This window comes from Chrysemys picta, chromosome 1 (assembly GCF_011386835.1).
Source record: "Chrysemys picta bellii isolate R12L10 chromosome 1, ASM1138683v2, whole genome shotgun sequence".
NCBI classification, from domain to species: Eukaryota; Metazoa; Chordata; order Testudines; family Emydidae; genus Chrysemys; species Chrysemys picta.
In genome coordinates this window covers 64305267-64319650 of record NC_088791.1, presented here as the reverse complement: position 1 = coordinate 64319650, position 14384 = coordinate 64305267, and the positions used below count along the sequence as shown (strand labels likewise).

Genomic DNA, 14384 nt, shown 5'->3' with positions numbered 1-14384 from the left:
TAGGTTTTTTTGTGCTTTAATTTATATTATCAAAGCTTTTAGCAGCACGACAGATAAAAATTAGTCAAAAGTAAGTGAGGAATTTAGCACCATGATGGGCATCTGAAGAACAAATGAGATGCACCACTGTAGGTTCAGATTATTATGTTCCCATTTGTTATATACGCATATCAAGAATTGTTAGACTCAATAAGGAATGCAGTTTGATGCAAATTAAAATCATAGATCTGCCAGCAGAAGGAGTGGTAACACATGAAACATTCATACAAATAAAATCCTGAACAATGGGAAGAGGTTGTTCTATTTAGTTATTAGACCATGGCTCAATGTTGATTTCCTGATTGGTTATAAAAATTAGTTTTTCTTTGTATTAATAATGTTATTTATATGTATTTATATGAAGATGTATTTTTTCTCTATTTGCTGTAATACAAAGGTTTTAAAGTGTTTATCCTCCCCCTCATTAACTAAAACTTTGGAAATTTGTCTGATAGATTTCAGACCCTTTGTAAAACCTTGAGTCAGTTGTACTTGTGCTTGGTTTAATACTTTGTTCTGTTCTACCTAATTAACTCAGAAATGAGCCAGTGTGATTTAACAGGGTGAATGGTTTATACTAATTTCACTCAGAGCATCTGTAGCACATTAATATCTGCATGCCATTTATTGATATTATTGTCATAATGCTAAATGCTTTCTTTTAAAAAACAAAATGAAAATGGCCCAACAAAAAAACACAAGAATCTGCATGCACTGTGGGTGAAATTCAACTCTCCACAAAGCTGGAGCTATCAAGCTTAGAGCATAAATACTACATGAGATCAGGTGATATAATATCCATGTGGGCTAGAAATGGGTAAGCACTGTAGACACTCTATAGTCAATACTCCTGCAGGCACTCTGATGCAGGAGCCTTCAGGGGTCATTTCAGCTACCCCTCTTGTTCAGTTCATATGTAGAGGTTCTAGAGGAGCTAGTGAGGTACTTAGTCTGAGGTGCCATCGGTATTACTACTGAGGGCATTCTGCACCAAAATATTTAAAATTCTGTGCCAAAAAATTCTGTGCACAATATTTTAAAATTCTGCAAATTTTATTTGTCAAATAAATGTGGAGGCTCCAGCATGGCATTGGGGAGTACAGGCCACTGGCTGCACTGAGGTGGGAGATCACTGTGCAGATCCCTTTGGGACACGGACTCAATGGTGATGCTGCACCCAACCCTGACACAGCGCAAGGACCAGGCCTGCCCCAAAAACACCCCAGGGCCCTGCTCCTCTGTGCCAGGTGCACCAGGTGTGGGCAGGCAGGCTCAACAAGGCAGGATCCAAGCATGGTGGGATCCAGGGGTGGGTTGAGAGGGTTCTGTGTGGGGCAATCTGGGTGTGGGTGGCTCAGTGGTGGATCCGGGTGCGGAGGGGATCTGGATACACCAGGGCTGCCCAGAGGATTCAGGGGGCCTGAGGCAAAGCAATTTCGTGGGCCCCTTCCATAAAAAAAAGTTGCAATACTGTAGAATACTATATTCTCGTGGGGGCCCCTGTGGGGCCTGGGGCCTGGGGCAAATTGCCACACTTGTCCCCCCCCCTCCCTTCTGGGCAGCCCTGGGATACACAGGGGCTTGTTGCAGGGTTCTGGGTGAGATGGTAATGGGACTCTGCAGGGGGATCCAGGTAAAGATGGTTCTTTCATTTTTCTTGGTCAGTAAATAAGTCTACGTGAAACTACTGGCTGGTCCTCAAAAAGCTTGTGAATCTGGACAAAGTACTAAATGAACCTGAGCAGATTTAGAGTTTTGGAGGAAACCATGTGCAATTCAATTTTGGGGGCTGAATTTCACTTTGTTTAAGGTTCATTCAAACTAGAAACTAAGGGGGCATAAATCATAATGAACTAAAACCAGAAGAAAAGTTCAGGTGAATCCCTGTAAATCAAAGCCACTAGCTTTCACATAACTTTTATGTCAACTGTCTCTCAATACAATGGGCTTGTCAGATGCTGCTCTAACACAGTGGTCTCCAAACTTTTTTGATCGCGCACCCCTATCAGTAAAAAAATTTTGAGCACGCACCCCCTGCCGCGCTGAAGCAAAAAAAAAAAGCGCCGCTCGGACTCCCGCCTGGCTCCTCCTGCCACGCACCCCCAAGGATCCTCTTTGGAGACCCCACTTTGGAGACCACTGCTCTAACACACACAATTTTACACTTTTAACCTCCCAAAAGAAGGTCCTAGTTAAGTCTTTCATGGTTCCCCAGAATTCTTTAATGGGTTATGGGTCCCCTTAGCATCCACGTAGGGCCTGTGAAAGACCTGTTTTCCATTAATATTTATACGCTTTGGATCAGGCGGCTAGTCCATAGTCTGCCAAGATAAGTGACTCTATCTTTCATACTGCGGTTAGCACCAATTTCATACCCAATTAACTGCTTCTGGAAATTAGAACTTCTCCATTTTTTAAACCAGGCCACAGAAACTAGAACTGTGTAAATAACTGATTTTCTGGTTCAGAAGCTAAACTAAAAACTCGGAGAAAAAATTCATTTCAGGTTGACCCAAAAAGAAATTTTCACTTTTTTTCAGCAAAACAAAAAAGTTGGAAAAAAATTGTTTTGAATCAAAACATTTTATGTGACCCAAAGGATTTGGGTTTGGGTTTTTGTTTTATGTTCTTTTTTACTTTTTGTAAAAATAAAACTGAAGCAAAATTTGAAACAAAAAGTCATTTCAAATTGAAAAATTGAAACATTTTGTTTTGAAAATGTTGAAACAAATCTTTTCAACATTCTCAGATTTTTTTTTCCAGACAGAATAATTTGGTGAATTCCACTGACCTGAATATGTATTTTTGGCAAACAATTTTTATCCATTTTTTCCCCCAGCTCTAATGGAACCAAGTACGACACAACAATATGCTAGGCAATATCACCTTTTTTTAAACAGTAATTTCGTTAAAATTACTAAGCAGGTCAACCCTCAGCAATTGTAAGGTGTTTAAATTTGATTTAATTTATTTGCCATCTATATTGATTTTAAAACAGCGTAGTGGAATATAGATTTTTTAAGATTGATTTTTGTGACACCAACTACTTTATCATAGCCACATATTTTAAAAATACATTGAAAGATGTCAAAAAGATATATTTGCTAAAGTAATATGAAAATTGTAATTTCCTAAGTCCTGTATATCATACACCAAAACATATGTAGACCCCAGTCCTGCAAACACTTATGCACATGAGTAACTCACATGAATAGGCCCACCGAGTTCAATGGCACTCCTCTTATGTGTAAAGTTTCACATGTGCATATATTTTTTCAGGATGAGGTCCCTGTTTATTAAGTATATTTGAACTTTAGTCAAAAAATGTGAAAATCATACACCTTTGGCATAAAAGAACTGTTGCATATGCTCCCACTGTAGAAATATAAAAATGAAAGAATATTGTGTACACACACACAGTAAAGCCTGTCTTTAGCAGCCACTCTAAAACGAGTGACAAAAACTGATTGTCTATTAGAAGTGGTCTTCAAATAAAAGTGGGGCATAATTGTGCTTTTTTTTTTTTTTGATACCTCACGGTGTTTTCATTATATATTAAGAAAAGGAGGCTAATTGTGATATTTAGTGTCAAGGAGAAAAATATTTGAGGAGTTGTATGTTGAATAGTATTTATGTATATGTATGGGTGTATCTATACGTACTATCTATTTTTATTATTTATTTACTTTGTATTAGCCTTACATTGTACTCAGGTATTGAACCATCTGTTCATGAGCATAGATCAGTTCTTGCAGTGTCTGTTAGTGCTGATACAGTTCTGACGTCATCAGAATTTTTATTATTAACCTCCATTCACAGGTGGGCCAGAAAAAAAAATCATTTCAAGGGGCTTTGAAAGCAGCAGGTGTACAAAGTTTGAGCCTGGAAGCAAATTATCTTGACTCATTTTCCAAAAATCATTATGGGCACTTTACATTAGGCAAGCCTTAAAAAAAATACATCAAAGATTAGCAGGTCATTTATTCTTTTTTGTGCTTATATATAAATAGCAAGATTCTGATACACTTACTCACAACAAATAGCACCTTACTCCACAAGTAGTCCCTTGAAGCTAATAGCTCATGGAATAAGAGTAAGAATGAAAATAATATTTCAAAGGTTTGCAGGATTGGGCCCACATCCACAATGTGCAGATTTACTTGACATCTCTCAGCAGCCCCAAATGAGCCATCATAATATTAATTATCCACTTTTAAGAACAAAAAATAATCCCACTGTAAGAACTGCTTACGTATGGATTCAATGAGCTTTTTAGTCCCTTTAGTAAACAGTGTGCTCTAACAAGTAGGGGTTATCAAGAGCTGTGCATCAGTGATTTCAGTTTGCCGACTTGGTTTGTGTACAGCCATTTTCCTCTGAATTTTACTTCGAGTTTTGAGTTCAAACAAAGTTGGAACCTCAAAGTCAAACTCAGCTGCAATTGCCTCGCTTTGGCTGGACACTAAGGGGGAAAAATGCTTTTGCCTGGTTTCTGGCCCAAATCGTAATTTGATCCAGGTTTGTTGGAAACATTTTTGAAAAAAAGTTCATGGATGTTTCAGTGACCGCAGCCTGTGTTTCATGTTTGCAATGATATGTGACAGCAGGTGTAGTTTCTGATTTTGCTAGGGCTGTAGTGTTGATGGGGACATTGCCATTATTGGTTCCCGTAGATTTCAGGGATTTTTATTTCCCTTTTCTAGTTTTAATAGTAATATTACAGTAGCACTTGGGGTACGTGTACACAGCCCAAGGCAGTGAGCCTACCAGCCCAGGTAGACAGACTCATGCTCACAGGGCTCGTGGTACCACTCTAAAACTAGCTGTGCAGACGTGCTTCAGGCTGGAGTTCAGACTCTGAACCCTAGGGAGTGGGGGTGGGCTTTCAGAGTCAGCCGGAGCCCCGGGGTCACTGCACTATATGCAAACCCGTGTTGTACTGGGTCGCGTTATATCAGGGTAGAGGTGAACTTACACATTGGAGTTCAGGTAAGTAGTTCTAGGCATGATTTGATGACTTATAATCATACCTGGCTTAGCTGCTTATAGCATGGCTGCTCTGACCCTTCAGCCCCGAGAGAACAGACAAAGGGAAAGTTTCTTTCCCAATTTTAAAAAGTTCTACCTTCCCATTGGCTCTTTTGGTCAGGTGCACCCTTTTTTTCTTTACCTGGGGGACTTTTTAACCCTTTATAGGTAAAGCAAGTAAAGAACAGCTACCAGGAGGGACTTTACAGCCAACTGGCTGGCTGGGTGTCCATCAAAGGGAGCTATCCCCCCCTCCTTTATTTATTACATGCCCCCCAAATCACAGACGGTGCTGGCCAGCCTGTTTCAGGTCAGGTCCACACCGGCTGGGATTTCTTACTGGAGGTTTAGGAAATAGAGTTAATAAGATACATACTAATTTTACTAATAATATTTACTCATAATTTTACTACTAATTACTAAGAACTAAACAGTACTTTTTACATTTCAAGGACTACAATGACTTAGAATACAGGGACATTTTTACCCGGCTGATTCTGGGAAACCTTCTCGGGAGAGTGCATCAGCCACTTTGTTAGAGGCTCCTGAAATGTGTTGTATTTCAAAATCAAAGTCTTGAAGAGCTAAACTCCACCGAAGAAGTTTTTTGTTAGTCTCTTTGACTGTGTGAAGCCACTTCAGTGCAGCATGGTCAGTCTGTAGGTGGAACCGCTGTTCCCAAATGTAGGGGCATAGCTTTTCCAGAGCATATACAATGGCATAACATTATTTTTCTGAGACTGACCAGTGGCTTTCCCTCTCAGAAAGTTTTTTGCTGAGAAACACAACAGGATGGAATTGTTGATCTGGTCCCTCCTGCATTAAAACTGCTCCCACACCACGTTCGGATGCATCTGTGGTTACAACGAATGGTTGGTTGAAGTCCGGGGTCCTCAGTACAGGGTCAGACATAAGGGCAGCCTTAAGCTGGTTAAAGGTCCTTTGACACTTTTCAGTCCACTGAACGGCATTTGGCTGCTTTTTCCTGGTCAGGTCTGTCAGTGGGGTGGCAACTGGGCTGTAGTGTGGTACAAATCGTCCGTAATACCCGGCCAAGCCCAAGAAGGATTGGACCTGTTTCTTTGACTTAGGGACAGGCCAATTTTGGATAGGATTTACCTTAGCCTGTAGGGGGTTGATAGTTCCTTGACCCACCTGGTGTCCAAGGTATGTTACCCTGTTTAGGCATATTTGACACTTTTTGGTCTTAACAGTTAATCCTGCCTCCCTTATGCGCTGAAAGACAGCTTGGAGGTGTTCCAGGTGTTCTGCCCATGAATCTGAGAATATAGCCACATCGTCGAGGTAGACAACTTCAAATTCCCCAAATCCAGCCAGAAGGTTATCTACCAGTTTCTGGAATGTGGTGGGTGCATTTCACAGTCTGAAAGGGAGCACATTAAATTCATACAGCCCTACATGGGTGATGAATGTTGACCTTTCCTTGGCGGGGTCATCTAGCGGCACTTGTCAGTACCCCTTAGTTAAGTCTAAGGTAGAGATGAACTGGGCACGTCCCAGTTTCTTCAATAGCTCATCTGTGCGTGGCATTGGATAGTTTTCTGGGCGAGTTACAGCATTTAGCTTACGGTAGTCCACACAAAAGCGGATTTCCCCATCTGGTTTGGGAACCAGAACCAATGGAGAGACCCATGCACTCTCAGAGGGGCGGATTACACCCATCTGTAACATGTCTTTGATCTCCCTTTCTATTGCGGTTTTGCCTTGAGGAGCCATCCGGTAGGGTTGGGCTCTAATTGGGTGAGCATCACCTGTGTCAATGGAGTGGTACGCCTGTTCTGTCCATCCTGGGGTGGCTGAAAACATTGGCGCGAAGCTGGTGCACAGCTCCTGGATTTGCTGTCGCTGCTTACGCCCAAGGATCATGGAAAGGCTCACCTCTTCCACGCCACCGTTGTTTTTTCCGTCATAGTAGACTCCTTCAGACCACTCAGTGTCGTCTCTCTCCTGGGCTGTAAACTGAAGAACCTTGATTTCTTGGGCATAAAAGGGCTTTACAGAATTAACATGGAATACTTCAGGTTTTAAGGAGGGTCTGGGAACGCTATGAGGTCAGGTGCCCACTTTTTTTCTTTACCTGGGGGACTTTTTAACCCTTTACAGGTAAAGCAAGTAAAGAACAGCTATCAGGAGGGATTTTACAGCTAACTGGCTGGCTGGGTGTCCGTCAAAGGGAGTTATCCCCCCACTTTATTTATTACAGCGGCAGAGCCAGAAATTGAGCCCAGATCTCCAGAGTCCCAGGCCAGTATCTTAACCACAGGATAGTCTTCCTCTCTGGAATATTAAATGAGTGTAAAAAAATCAAAGGAAATTCACACATGATTATTACAAATACAAAGTATTAATCAGTTTATTTTATTTTAAAGTGGACTAAAAGCAGAATTTCAGCCTCAGCACTGAACTTACCACCTGTACCTTTTTATGCACTCTTATGCACCCTTCAAGTTCAGAACACGCTCTCCTAGTTCAGAATACAGAGTGTGTAAGGCAGGGGTGGGCAAACTTTTTGGCCCGAGGGCCACATCGGGGTTGCAAAACTGTATGGAGGGCTGGGTAGGGAAGGCTGTGCCTCCCCAAACAGCTTGGCCCCCGCCCCCTATCCACCCCCCTCCCACTTCCTGCCCCCTGACTGCCCCCCTCAGAACTCCCAACCCATCCAACCCCCCGCTCCTTGTCCCCTGATCGCCCCCTCCCGGGACCCCCTGCCCCAGCCGCCCTCCAGGGACCCCACCCCCTAGCCAACCCCCCCTGCTCCCTGACTGTCCTGACCCCCATCCACACCCCCACCCCCTCACAGGCCCCCTGGGACTCCCATGCCTATCCAATCCCCGCCCCCGTTCCCCGTCCCCTGACCGCCCCCCCCCGAACCTCCGCCCCATCCAACCGCTCCCTGTCCCCTGACTGCCCCCCAAGACCCCACGCTCCTCACCCCCTTACCATGCCGGAGCCAGCCACACTACCTAGCAGGAGCGGCAGGCCAGAGCGCTGGCGGCGCAGCACACAGAGGCTGCGGGGGAGAGGGGACAGCAGGGTAGGGGCCGGGGACTAGTCTCTCGGGCCAGGAGCTCAGGGTCCGGGCAGGATGGTCCCACAGGCCAGATGTGGCCTGTGGGCCATAGTTTGCCCACCTCCGGTGTAAGGGCTCTCACTGTGCAGGGATCTCAATAGCTACATACAAAGGAATATACTAAGCATGAAGTTTCAAAAATAGAGCTAAATTTCCTTATGGAGCAAAATACAGAAAAAGAGTGTGGTGTTTTCATGTTTTCTTTTTGCAGATCCCATCAGTATGTTTGCTAAAATAATCTAGCAATCGGATCCACATGGGAAGTCCCTTGTTCCCATCTGGAGGCCCAATGATTTCACTGGGACTCTGCACAGGCATTAAGATCCAAAGGCGAGATAGGGTCCTAGATATTAACCTCATCAAAATTGTTTGGTGACAAAGACATCCCTAAATCAGTTTTAAAATATAAGCTTAATCTAAGATTGATTTATTTATAAAATAATTATTAAAAGAGGGGCTGGGTAGTATCACCTACTTTTAAAGTTACCTGACACTTCCCATTATAAGACCCTGCTTTTAATTGCTTATAACTTTGCCATTCTTTAACCATTTGGGCTGAAATTCTCCATGCCAGGCATCTGTCTTTTTGGGGAGAAATCCAGCCAGGACAGTTCAGCTGGTTCCAAGAACAATGCTAGGGGAAAATACAGTGTTTTACCCATGTTAAAAAATTCTGGCAATTTTTTGCTTTGAAATCCTCTAGCGTCCCCATGATTTGGAACCGGGACTTGAAATTTGGCCAGGGGTGGCCTTTGTGTCAGGAATTTGCCTTTGGCCATCTCCATGAAAATCTGCCTAAGTCTGGCCAAATTATAAGCCTTTGAAAAATCACACATGCTCAGTAGAGATTTTCGCCTCTGGTGCTGGTCCACATAGATGATGACAATCTACTACTGCTATCAGGTACTCCTTTAGCTCAAGTGGCAGAGGTCTGTGTGGTGAATCTAAAGGTTGCAACCCTGTTGATGACCAATGTGGATGTCAATATGATGCCACATGGTGGAATTTTTTTTCAGTTTGCTTTTTTAAAAATGTAGGAAATTACACACACAAAAACTATATTAAAAGAACATTAAGGTTGCAAAGTCAAGCACTCATTAGTTAGGAAATGCCCCCTTGTGTGTTTGCATTATGATACAGTCTTTAATTATATGATCACCTACTATTTTTTGCACAAGTTAGAGTTGCTCTGGGGATGAATCAGGGTTGTGTAGTGAAGGAGATGGTCTGTAGTTCCCCTGGTTCATTTGTTACTGAAGTTGGGCGATGTGTAATGATTGAGGCAGTGAATTGCAGGAAGAGAGAGGAGATGGTCTCATAGTTAAGGCAGCTGAATGCTGTCCCAGAAAATTGGATTCTATCCCTGCCTTTGCCACAGAGTTCCTATGTGATGCTGGGCAAGTCACTTAAACCAGACTTTTCACAGGTGGTCAAATAGAATGTGATTATATAATTCTAGACTGTGGCCATTATTTCCTAGACTACAGACATCTGCCAGCATTGCTATATCAGCCAGGTCCCAGGATATGATAAGGTGTGATTTGTGACCAGCATAGCTGTACCACAAAATCACCTGGTGTAGACACAGTAATATCAGCAAAACTGAGCTTTTACCTGCGTAGTTTTGGGGGGGGCAGAGGGGCTGGAATAAGCTATTCTGGCAAAAGCACAGTTTTGCTGATATAAACTGCTTCCACACTAGGATCACTTTGCTGGTCTAGCTGATATAGCTAGACCAGCAAAGTCTTCCAAGTGTAGGACTGGCCTCAGTCGTAATGCGTATGCACAATGGGACTAAATTAAGGTTGCATAGGCAATCTTAATATGGCATTTCCTAACTCTTGGCTGCTTGATTTCGCATCGTCTTTTAATTTAGTTTTTGTGTGTGTAATTTATGAGTGTATGTTATGTATATTTCAGGTAGTATATCTATCTATCTATCTAAATTGTATATATGTGTGTGTTCTTTATTGCAGCTCCATCCAGTAGAAAACCAGGGGACCCCCTTGTTATTTCTGATATAAAGAAAGGAAGTGTTGCTCATAGGTGAGATCTTTCAAACTTTCAGGGAAAGTCTGTTGCCTTCAGCTTGTGCCCCATGTAACTTCTGTGCACATAGAAACTCTCTTACAAGAGTTTTATGGTCTGTTAAGTTTCCAAATCAATTGAATCAGTTTACTGGAGGAATAAATAATATGTTTTTAATATCCATTAATTAAAACTAATGATTGTCATCCGAAACCAAGATGAAAAAGATGTATTAATTTTTTTTTCAAAATAATTAAAAATCCATTTGAATGGTACATGAGAGTTAACACTACTTTAAATAGCATATTTATATGTTACTAATTAATCATGTAACGTTGTTCATTTGTAAACAGAACTGGAACGCTAGAACTTGGTGATAAACTGCTTGCCATAGATAACATTCGACTGGACAACTGCTCCATGGAAGATGCTGTTCAGATCCTTCAACACTGTGAGGACCTTGTAAAACTAAAGATCCGCAAAGATGAAGATAACTCCGGTATGAATGGTGACGTAGTTACATGCACTTTCATGTCTTTTAGAGCATAGGATTATTATTGTGTTTGTAGAGTGCAGTTAAAAAATGTGATAAATTTGGTTTATATTTATTAATGTCAGTTAAAGATGTTCAGAATAAAAGTAAACACAGGGCTTTATACAGTCTAAAATTGTCTCCATGGAGATATTATTTACAGGGGTTTTGCAGTAGTAGAAGTTACTCTGTATTCCAAGGAGATACTTTCCCCCTCAGATGCAGTCACATAATGTTGATTTTGCCCTTATGTGACCATGTAAGTCTTCCCTGTTCCAAGGACCGGAGACGCACAAAGTGGAATCCTGATTTAGGGTCTGATCCTGCAAGATGCTGAACACTCTGGCCCAGATCCACAAAGGTTCTAAGGAACCTAAATCCCAGTTTTAGGCACTGCTGCGATCCACAAATCTTCCACTCGGCTGCCACCAAACACTGTAGGTGTCCATACTTGGCACTGATATGTTCAGCATAAAAGTTCTCTAGATTCCTATGTTTTTGCCTCTGGGCATGCACACTGCTGCCTCACTCTAGACACCTCGATGCCTACCCCTCACCTGAGGCCCAAAGCGACCCACGAACCAGGAGAAGATAAGTGAAGCAGTGCCTTGTCGCCTATGGGACTCAGAAGCTGCCTACCAGATTGAGTCCCATTCAAAGTTTGGCTGGAGGAGGAGGTGGTAGAGAAAGAGGTGCCTACTGTATGACTTTTAGCCCACTGGTTAGAGCACTCACCTGCAATGTGGGAAATCCAGGTTCAATTCCCCTCTGCCTCAGCGGGAGAAAGGGGTTGAACTAAGCGTCTCTCACCTCTCAGGAGAGTGTCATTGGAAAGTCATTAACTACTTAATAATTTAGCCAAAGTGGAACAACCTCAACAGGAGTGAGAGAGGGAATCCCACGTCAGACTATCCCATGGCCTAGTGGTTAGAGTACCCTCCTGAGAGGTGGCAGACCCCAGTTCCAAACCCATTCTGCCTCAGGCAGAGCGGGGAGTTCAACCTGCAGGGGAGTGCTCTAACCGATGGTCTAAAAGTTATAAGGTGGGTGGTGGTGGTGCTACCATCACCACCTCATGTTCCTCTTCTTCCCCCCCCCATTTTGTGTGGAGTGAGGCAGGCACCTAACTCATCCTCACAAGAAATTACTTAGGTGCCTAAACCACCTGACTTCAGGAGAGGGGTCCCCAGCTGTGGAACACTAGCTACCTCCCTGCAGCCTGGACTTAGGCGCCATCCCCAGGAGAGGAGAGGGCTTAGACACACCCCTTTCCTTGGCATCTCCTGCTGGCTAGCTTAGGCGGCTCCCCAGCTAGCATGCTGGTTTTTGTGGATCATGTTCATAGGTACCTATCTCTGCCCATGCATTGTGTAGGGAGCCTAGGTTCCTAACTTGGCTTTGTCGATCACAGTGTTGTTCCTGTTAATTTGTAGGTGCCTAAAAGATAGGTATTGCAACACTTGGCATTATTACACAATGCCTTAGTGCCTTTGTTGATCAGGCCAATGACCCTGATCCAGCAAAGTACTTAAACCCATGCTTAACTTTAAGCACGTAAATTTGACTTAAGCAGGCCTACTCACACACTTATAGTTAAGCCTGTGCTTAAATGCTTTGCTGGATTGGGAACAGAGTGCTTAGCAAATTGAAGGATCAGCCCCTAAGGGTGAATTGGGGCAAACACCATTTTGCACACTATGTCAATTACCACATCCAGATCCATAAATCAGCAAACTTCCCAAATCATATATTCATGGAAGCAAATCCCTATCTTGTTGAGAATAGAGTGAGTTCTGCTAGGCATTTTAATGCCAAAGCAGGTCAGTCCAATTATAGTTATTATTATTAATTATTTGTATTTTGGTAGCACCCAGGGGAGCCACAGTCCTGGACCCCATTATGCTAGGTACTGTACGAACACCTAACAAAAACATGGTCCCTGTTCCAACAGCTTGCAATCTAAGTAGCTAAATTATATGTTATAACTGACTAAAACTAGCACCCCACACACTATAATGTTCTTGTCCTGTAGCTGAATGCCAGCAGTGAAGTTCTTAAATTCTTTTCTACCGCTGAAAACAGCAAAGAAATGACTTCTGGTCTGATCAGTATTAATGAAGGGCAAACCCAGCAGCACCTGCAGAAATTGGTTTTTGGAAAGTAACTTTGGATCCAGTGAGCTAAATGATCACTAAAACTGAATTCTGTCCTACACTATATGGTGATTAGGCTCATAAGGATGAGGATGTGGAACTGGTTAAACATACTCAGTACATCCTCAGACATCCTAATGAGGGAGGGGGAGGGATTGGCCTGGCTAATTCATGTCAGATAGTTATGGAAATAAAGGATCATGTGGCCCAAAGAGACGCCTACCTGACACCTCTTTTACAGAGCTCAGTGAAACAGCTAATGGAAGAGAGAGACAACCATTGTAGGCAGGTGATTGGGGCAGGAGTTTCCATTCAACAATGGGAAGTGTAAGAACTCTCCCCGCACAAGTAACTTGTTTTTTTTAAAGGTCAGAAACTAGAGCGGGTCAGAAATTTTTGGACAAAATGTTTTTTCCTTCAGAAAATGCCGATTCATTGACACTAAAACTGTTTACTAAAATGTATCATTTTCAACAAAACTTCCTTAGAGGAGATTTCTTGTGTTCAGGATGGAATTTCTGGTCACAACAAAAGGGATGGGGACACACCAGAATAACCAGTATTACAATGGTCAAGCCCCTGCACTGCCTGATTCAGAACATCAACTTGAATCTGGGTCTCTCACATCCCTGATGAGTGCCCTAACCACCAGACTGGGGTGGGTCAGTCTGTCTCTCACCCCTCTCTGGTAAGGTCTCTCTTTTGTCCTGATGCAGAATGGGAAAAATATTTGAAATCTCAAAAATTTTCACAAGACAGGAAAACTGTTTCCCACCTAGTTCTATTTATAACACCACTGGATCCTGTCTCCTACCTTCCTCCTATCTGTTCTCCTATTTTCCCTCCCCGGTCAAAAGTGTAGGTTACTAGCAGCCTGTGCAATACCAATGTGGGATGCAATTGGAATCTAAAATAAGAAATACTGGCACAGCAGGAGTTAATTGTAGATGATCCCCTCTCAACTCTAAACATCTCTGCAACTCTCAGGTGTGGTGTTGTCCCAGAACAAATCTAGGAATTTTGCTATTGATTTCATTGAAGCCAAGATGTCACCCTAGGTCTGCTCAGAAGCAGCATATGTGGCCTTCTGGGAGTTGTGTGCCCTGGTAGATGGTGTATATTTTAGTCTGAATAGGACCCTTACTTACTAAGTTACTTTTGCAAATGAATGTTTCTTAATTTTATGACTAAATTAATATGACACCTAGAATATAATCGAGAATCATTTATTGTATCTACAAATTAAATTGTCTTACTGCATAACTAACAAATATGATTAGTAAATTTTAATTAATCTATTATCTACACTGTGTAACCAAATCTATTCAAATTTAGGTACAAAGACAGGTTGTAGACATAGTGAACATAATTTTCTATGCAGATTATACTAAAACAAAATTGAATGAGTTCCAGTCTGTATATGTTGTGATTAAAAATTTTTAAAAGCGGCTTTCAATCAATATCCCAAGAAATCAAAAAGGAACATTATGAAAAATGGTGGCAAAAGGTAAAA

The 14384-nt window shown here is 42.4% G+C and overlaps 1 protein-coding gene across 15 annotated transcripts in view; it reads left to right on the top strand.

Annotated features, from left to right (window-relative positions):
* The window catches only part of GRIP1 (glutamate receptor interacting protein 1), a 564775-nt gene that overhangs the window by 510639 nt on the left and 39752 nt on the right, over positions 1-14384 (top strand). For all 15 annotated transcript variants that reach the window (XM_065558501.1, XM_065558517.1, XM_065558487.1 and 12 more), the window contains 2 exons: positions 10135-10204; positions 10540-10685. In XM_065558501.1, the coding sequence (XP_065414573.1) occupies positions 10135-10204; positions 10540-10685 (216 nt within the window). The remainder of the gene's footprint in view (positions 1-10134; positions 10205-10539; positions 10686-14384) is intronic.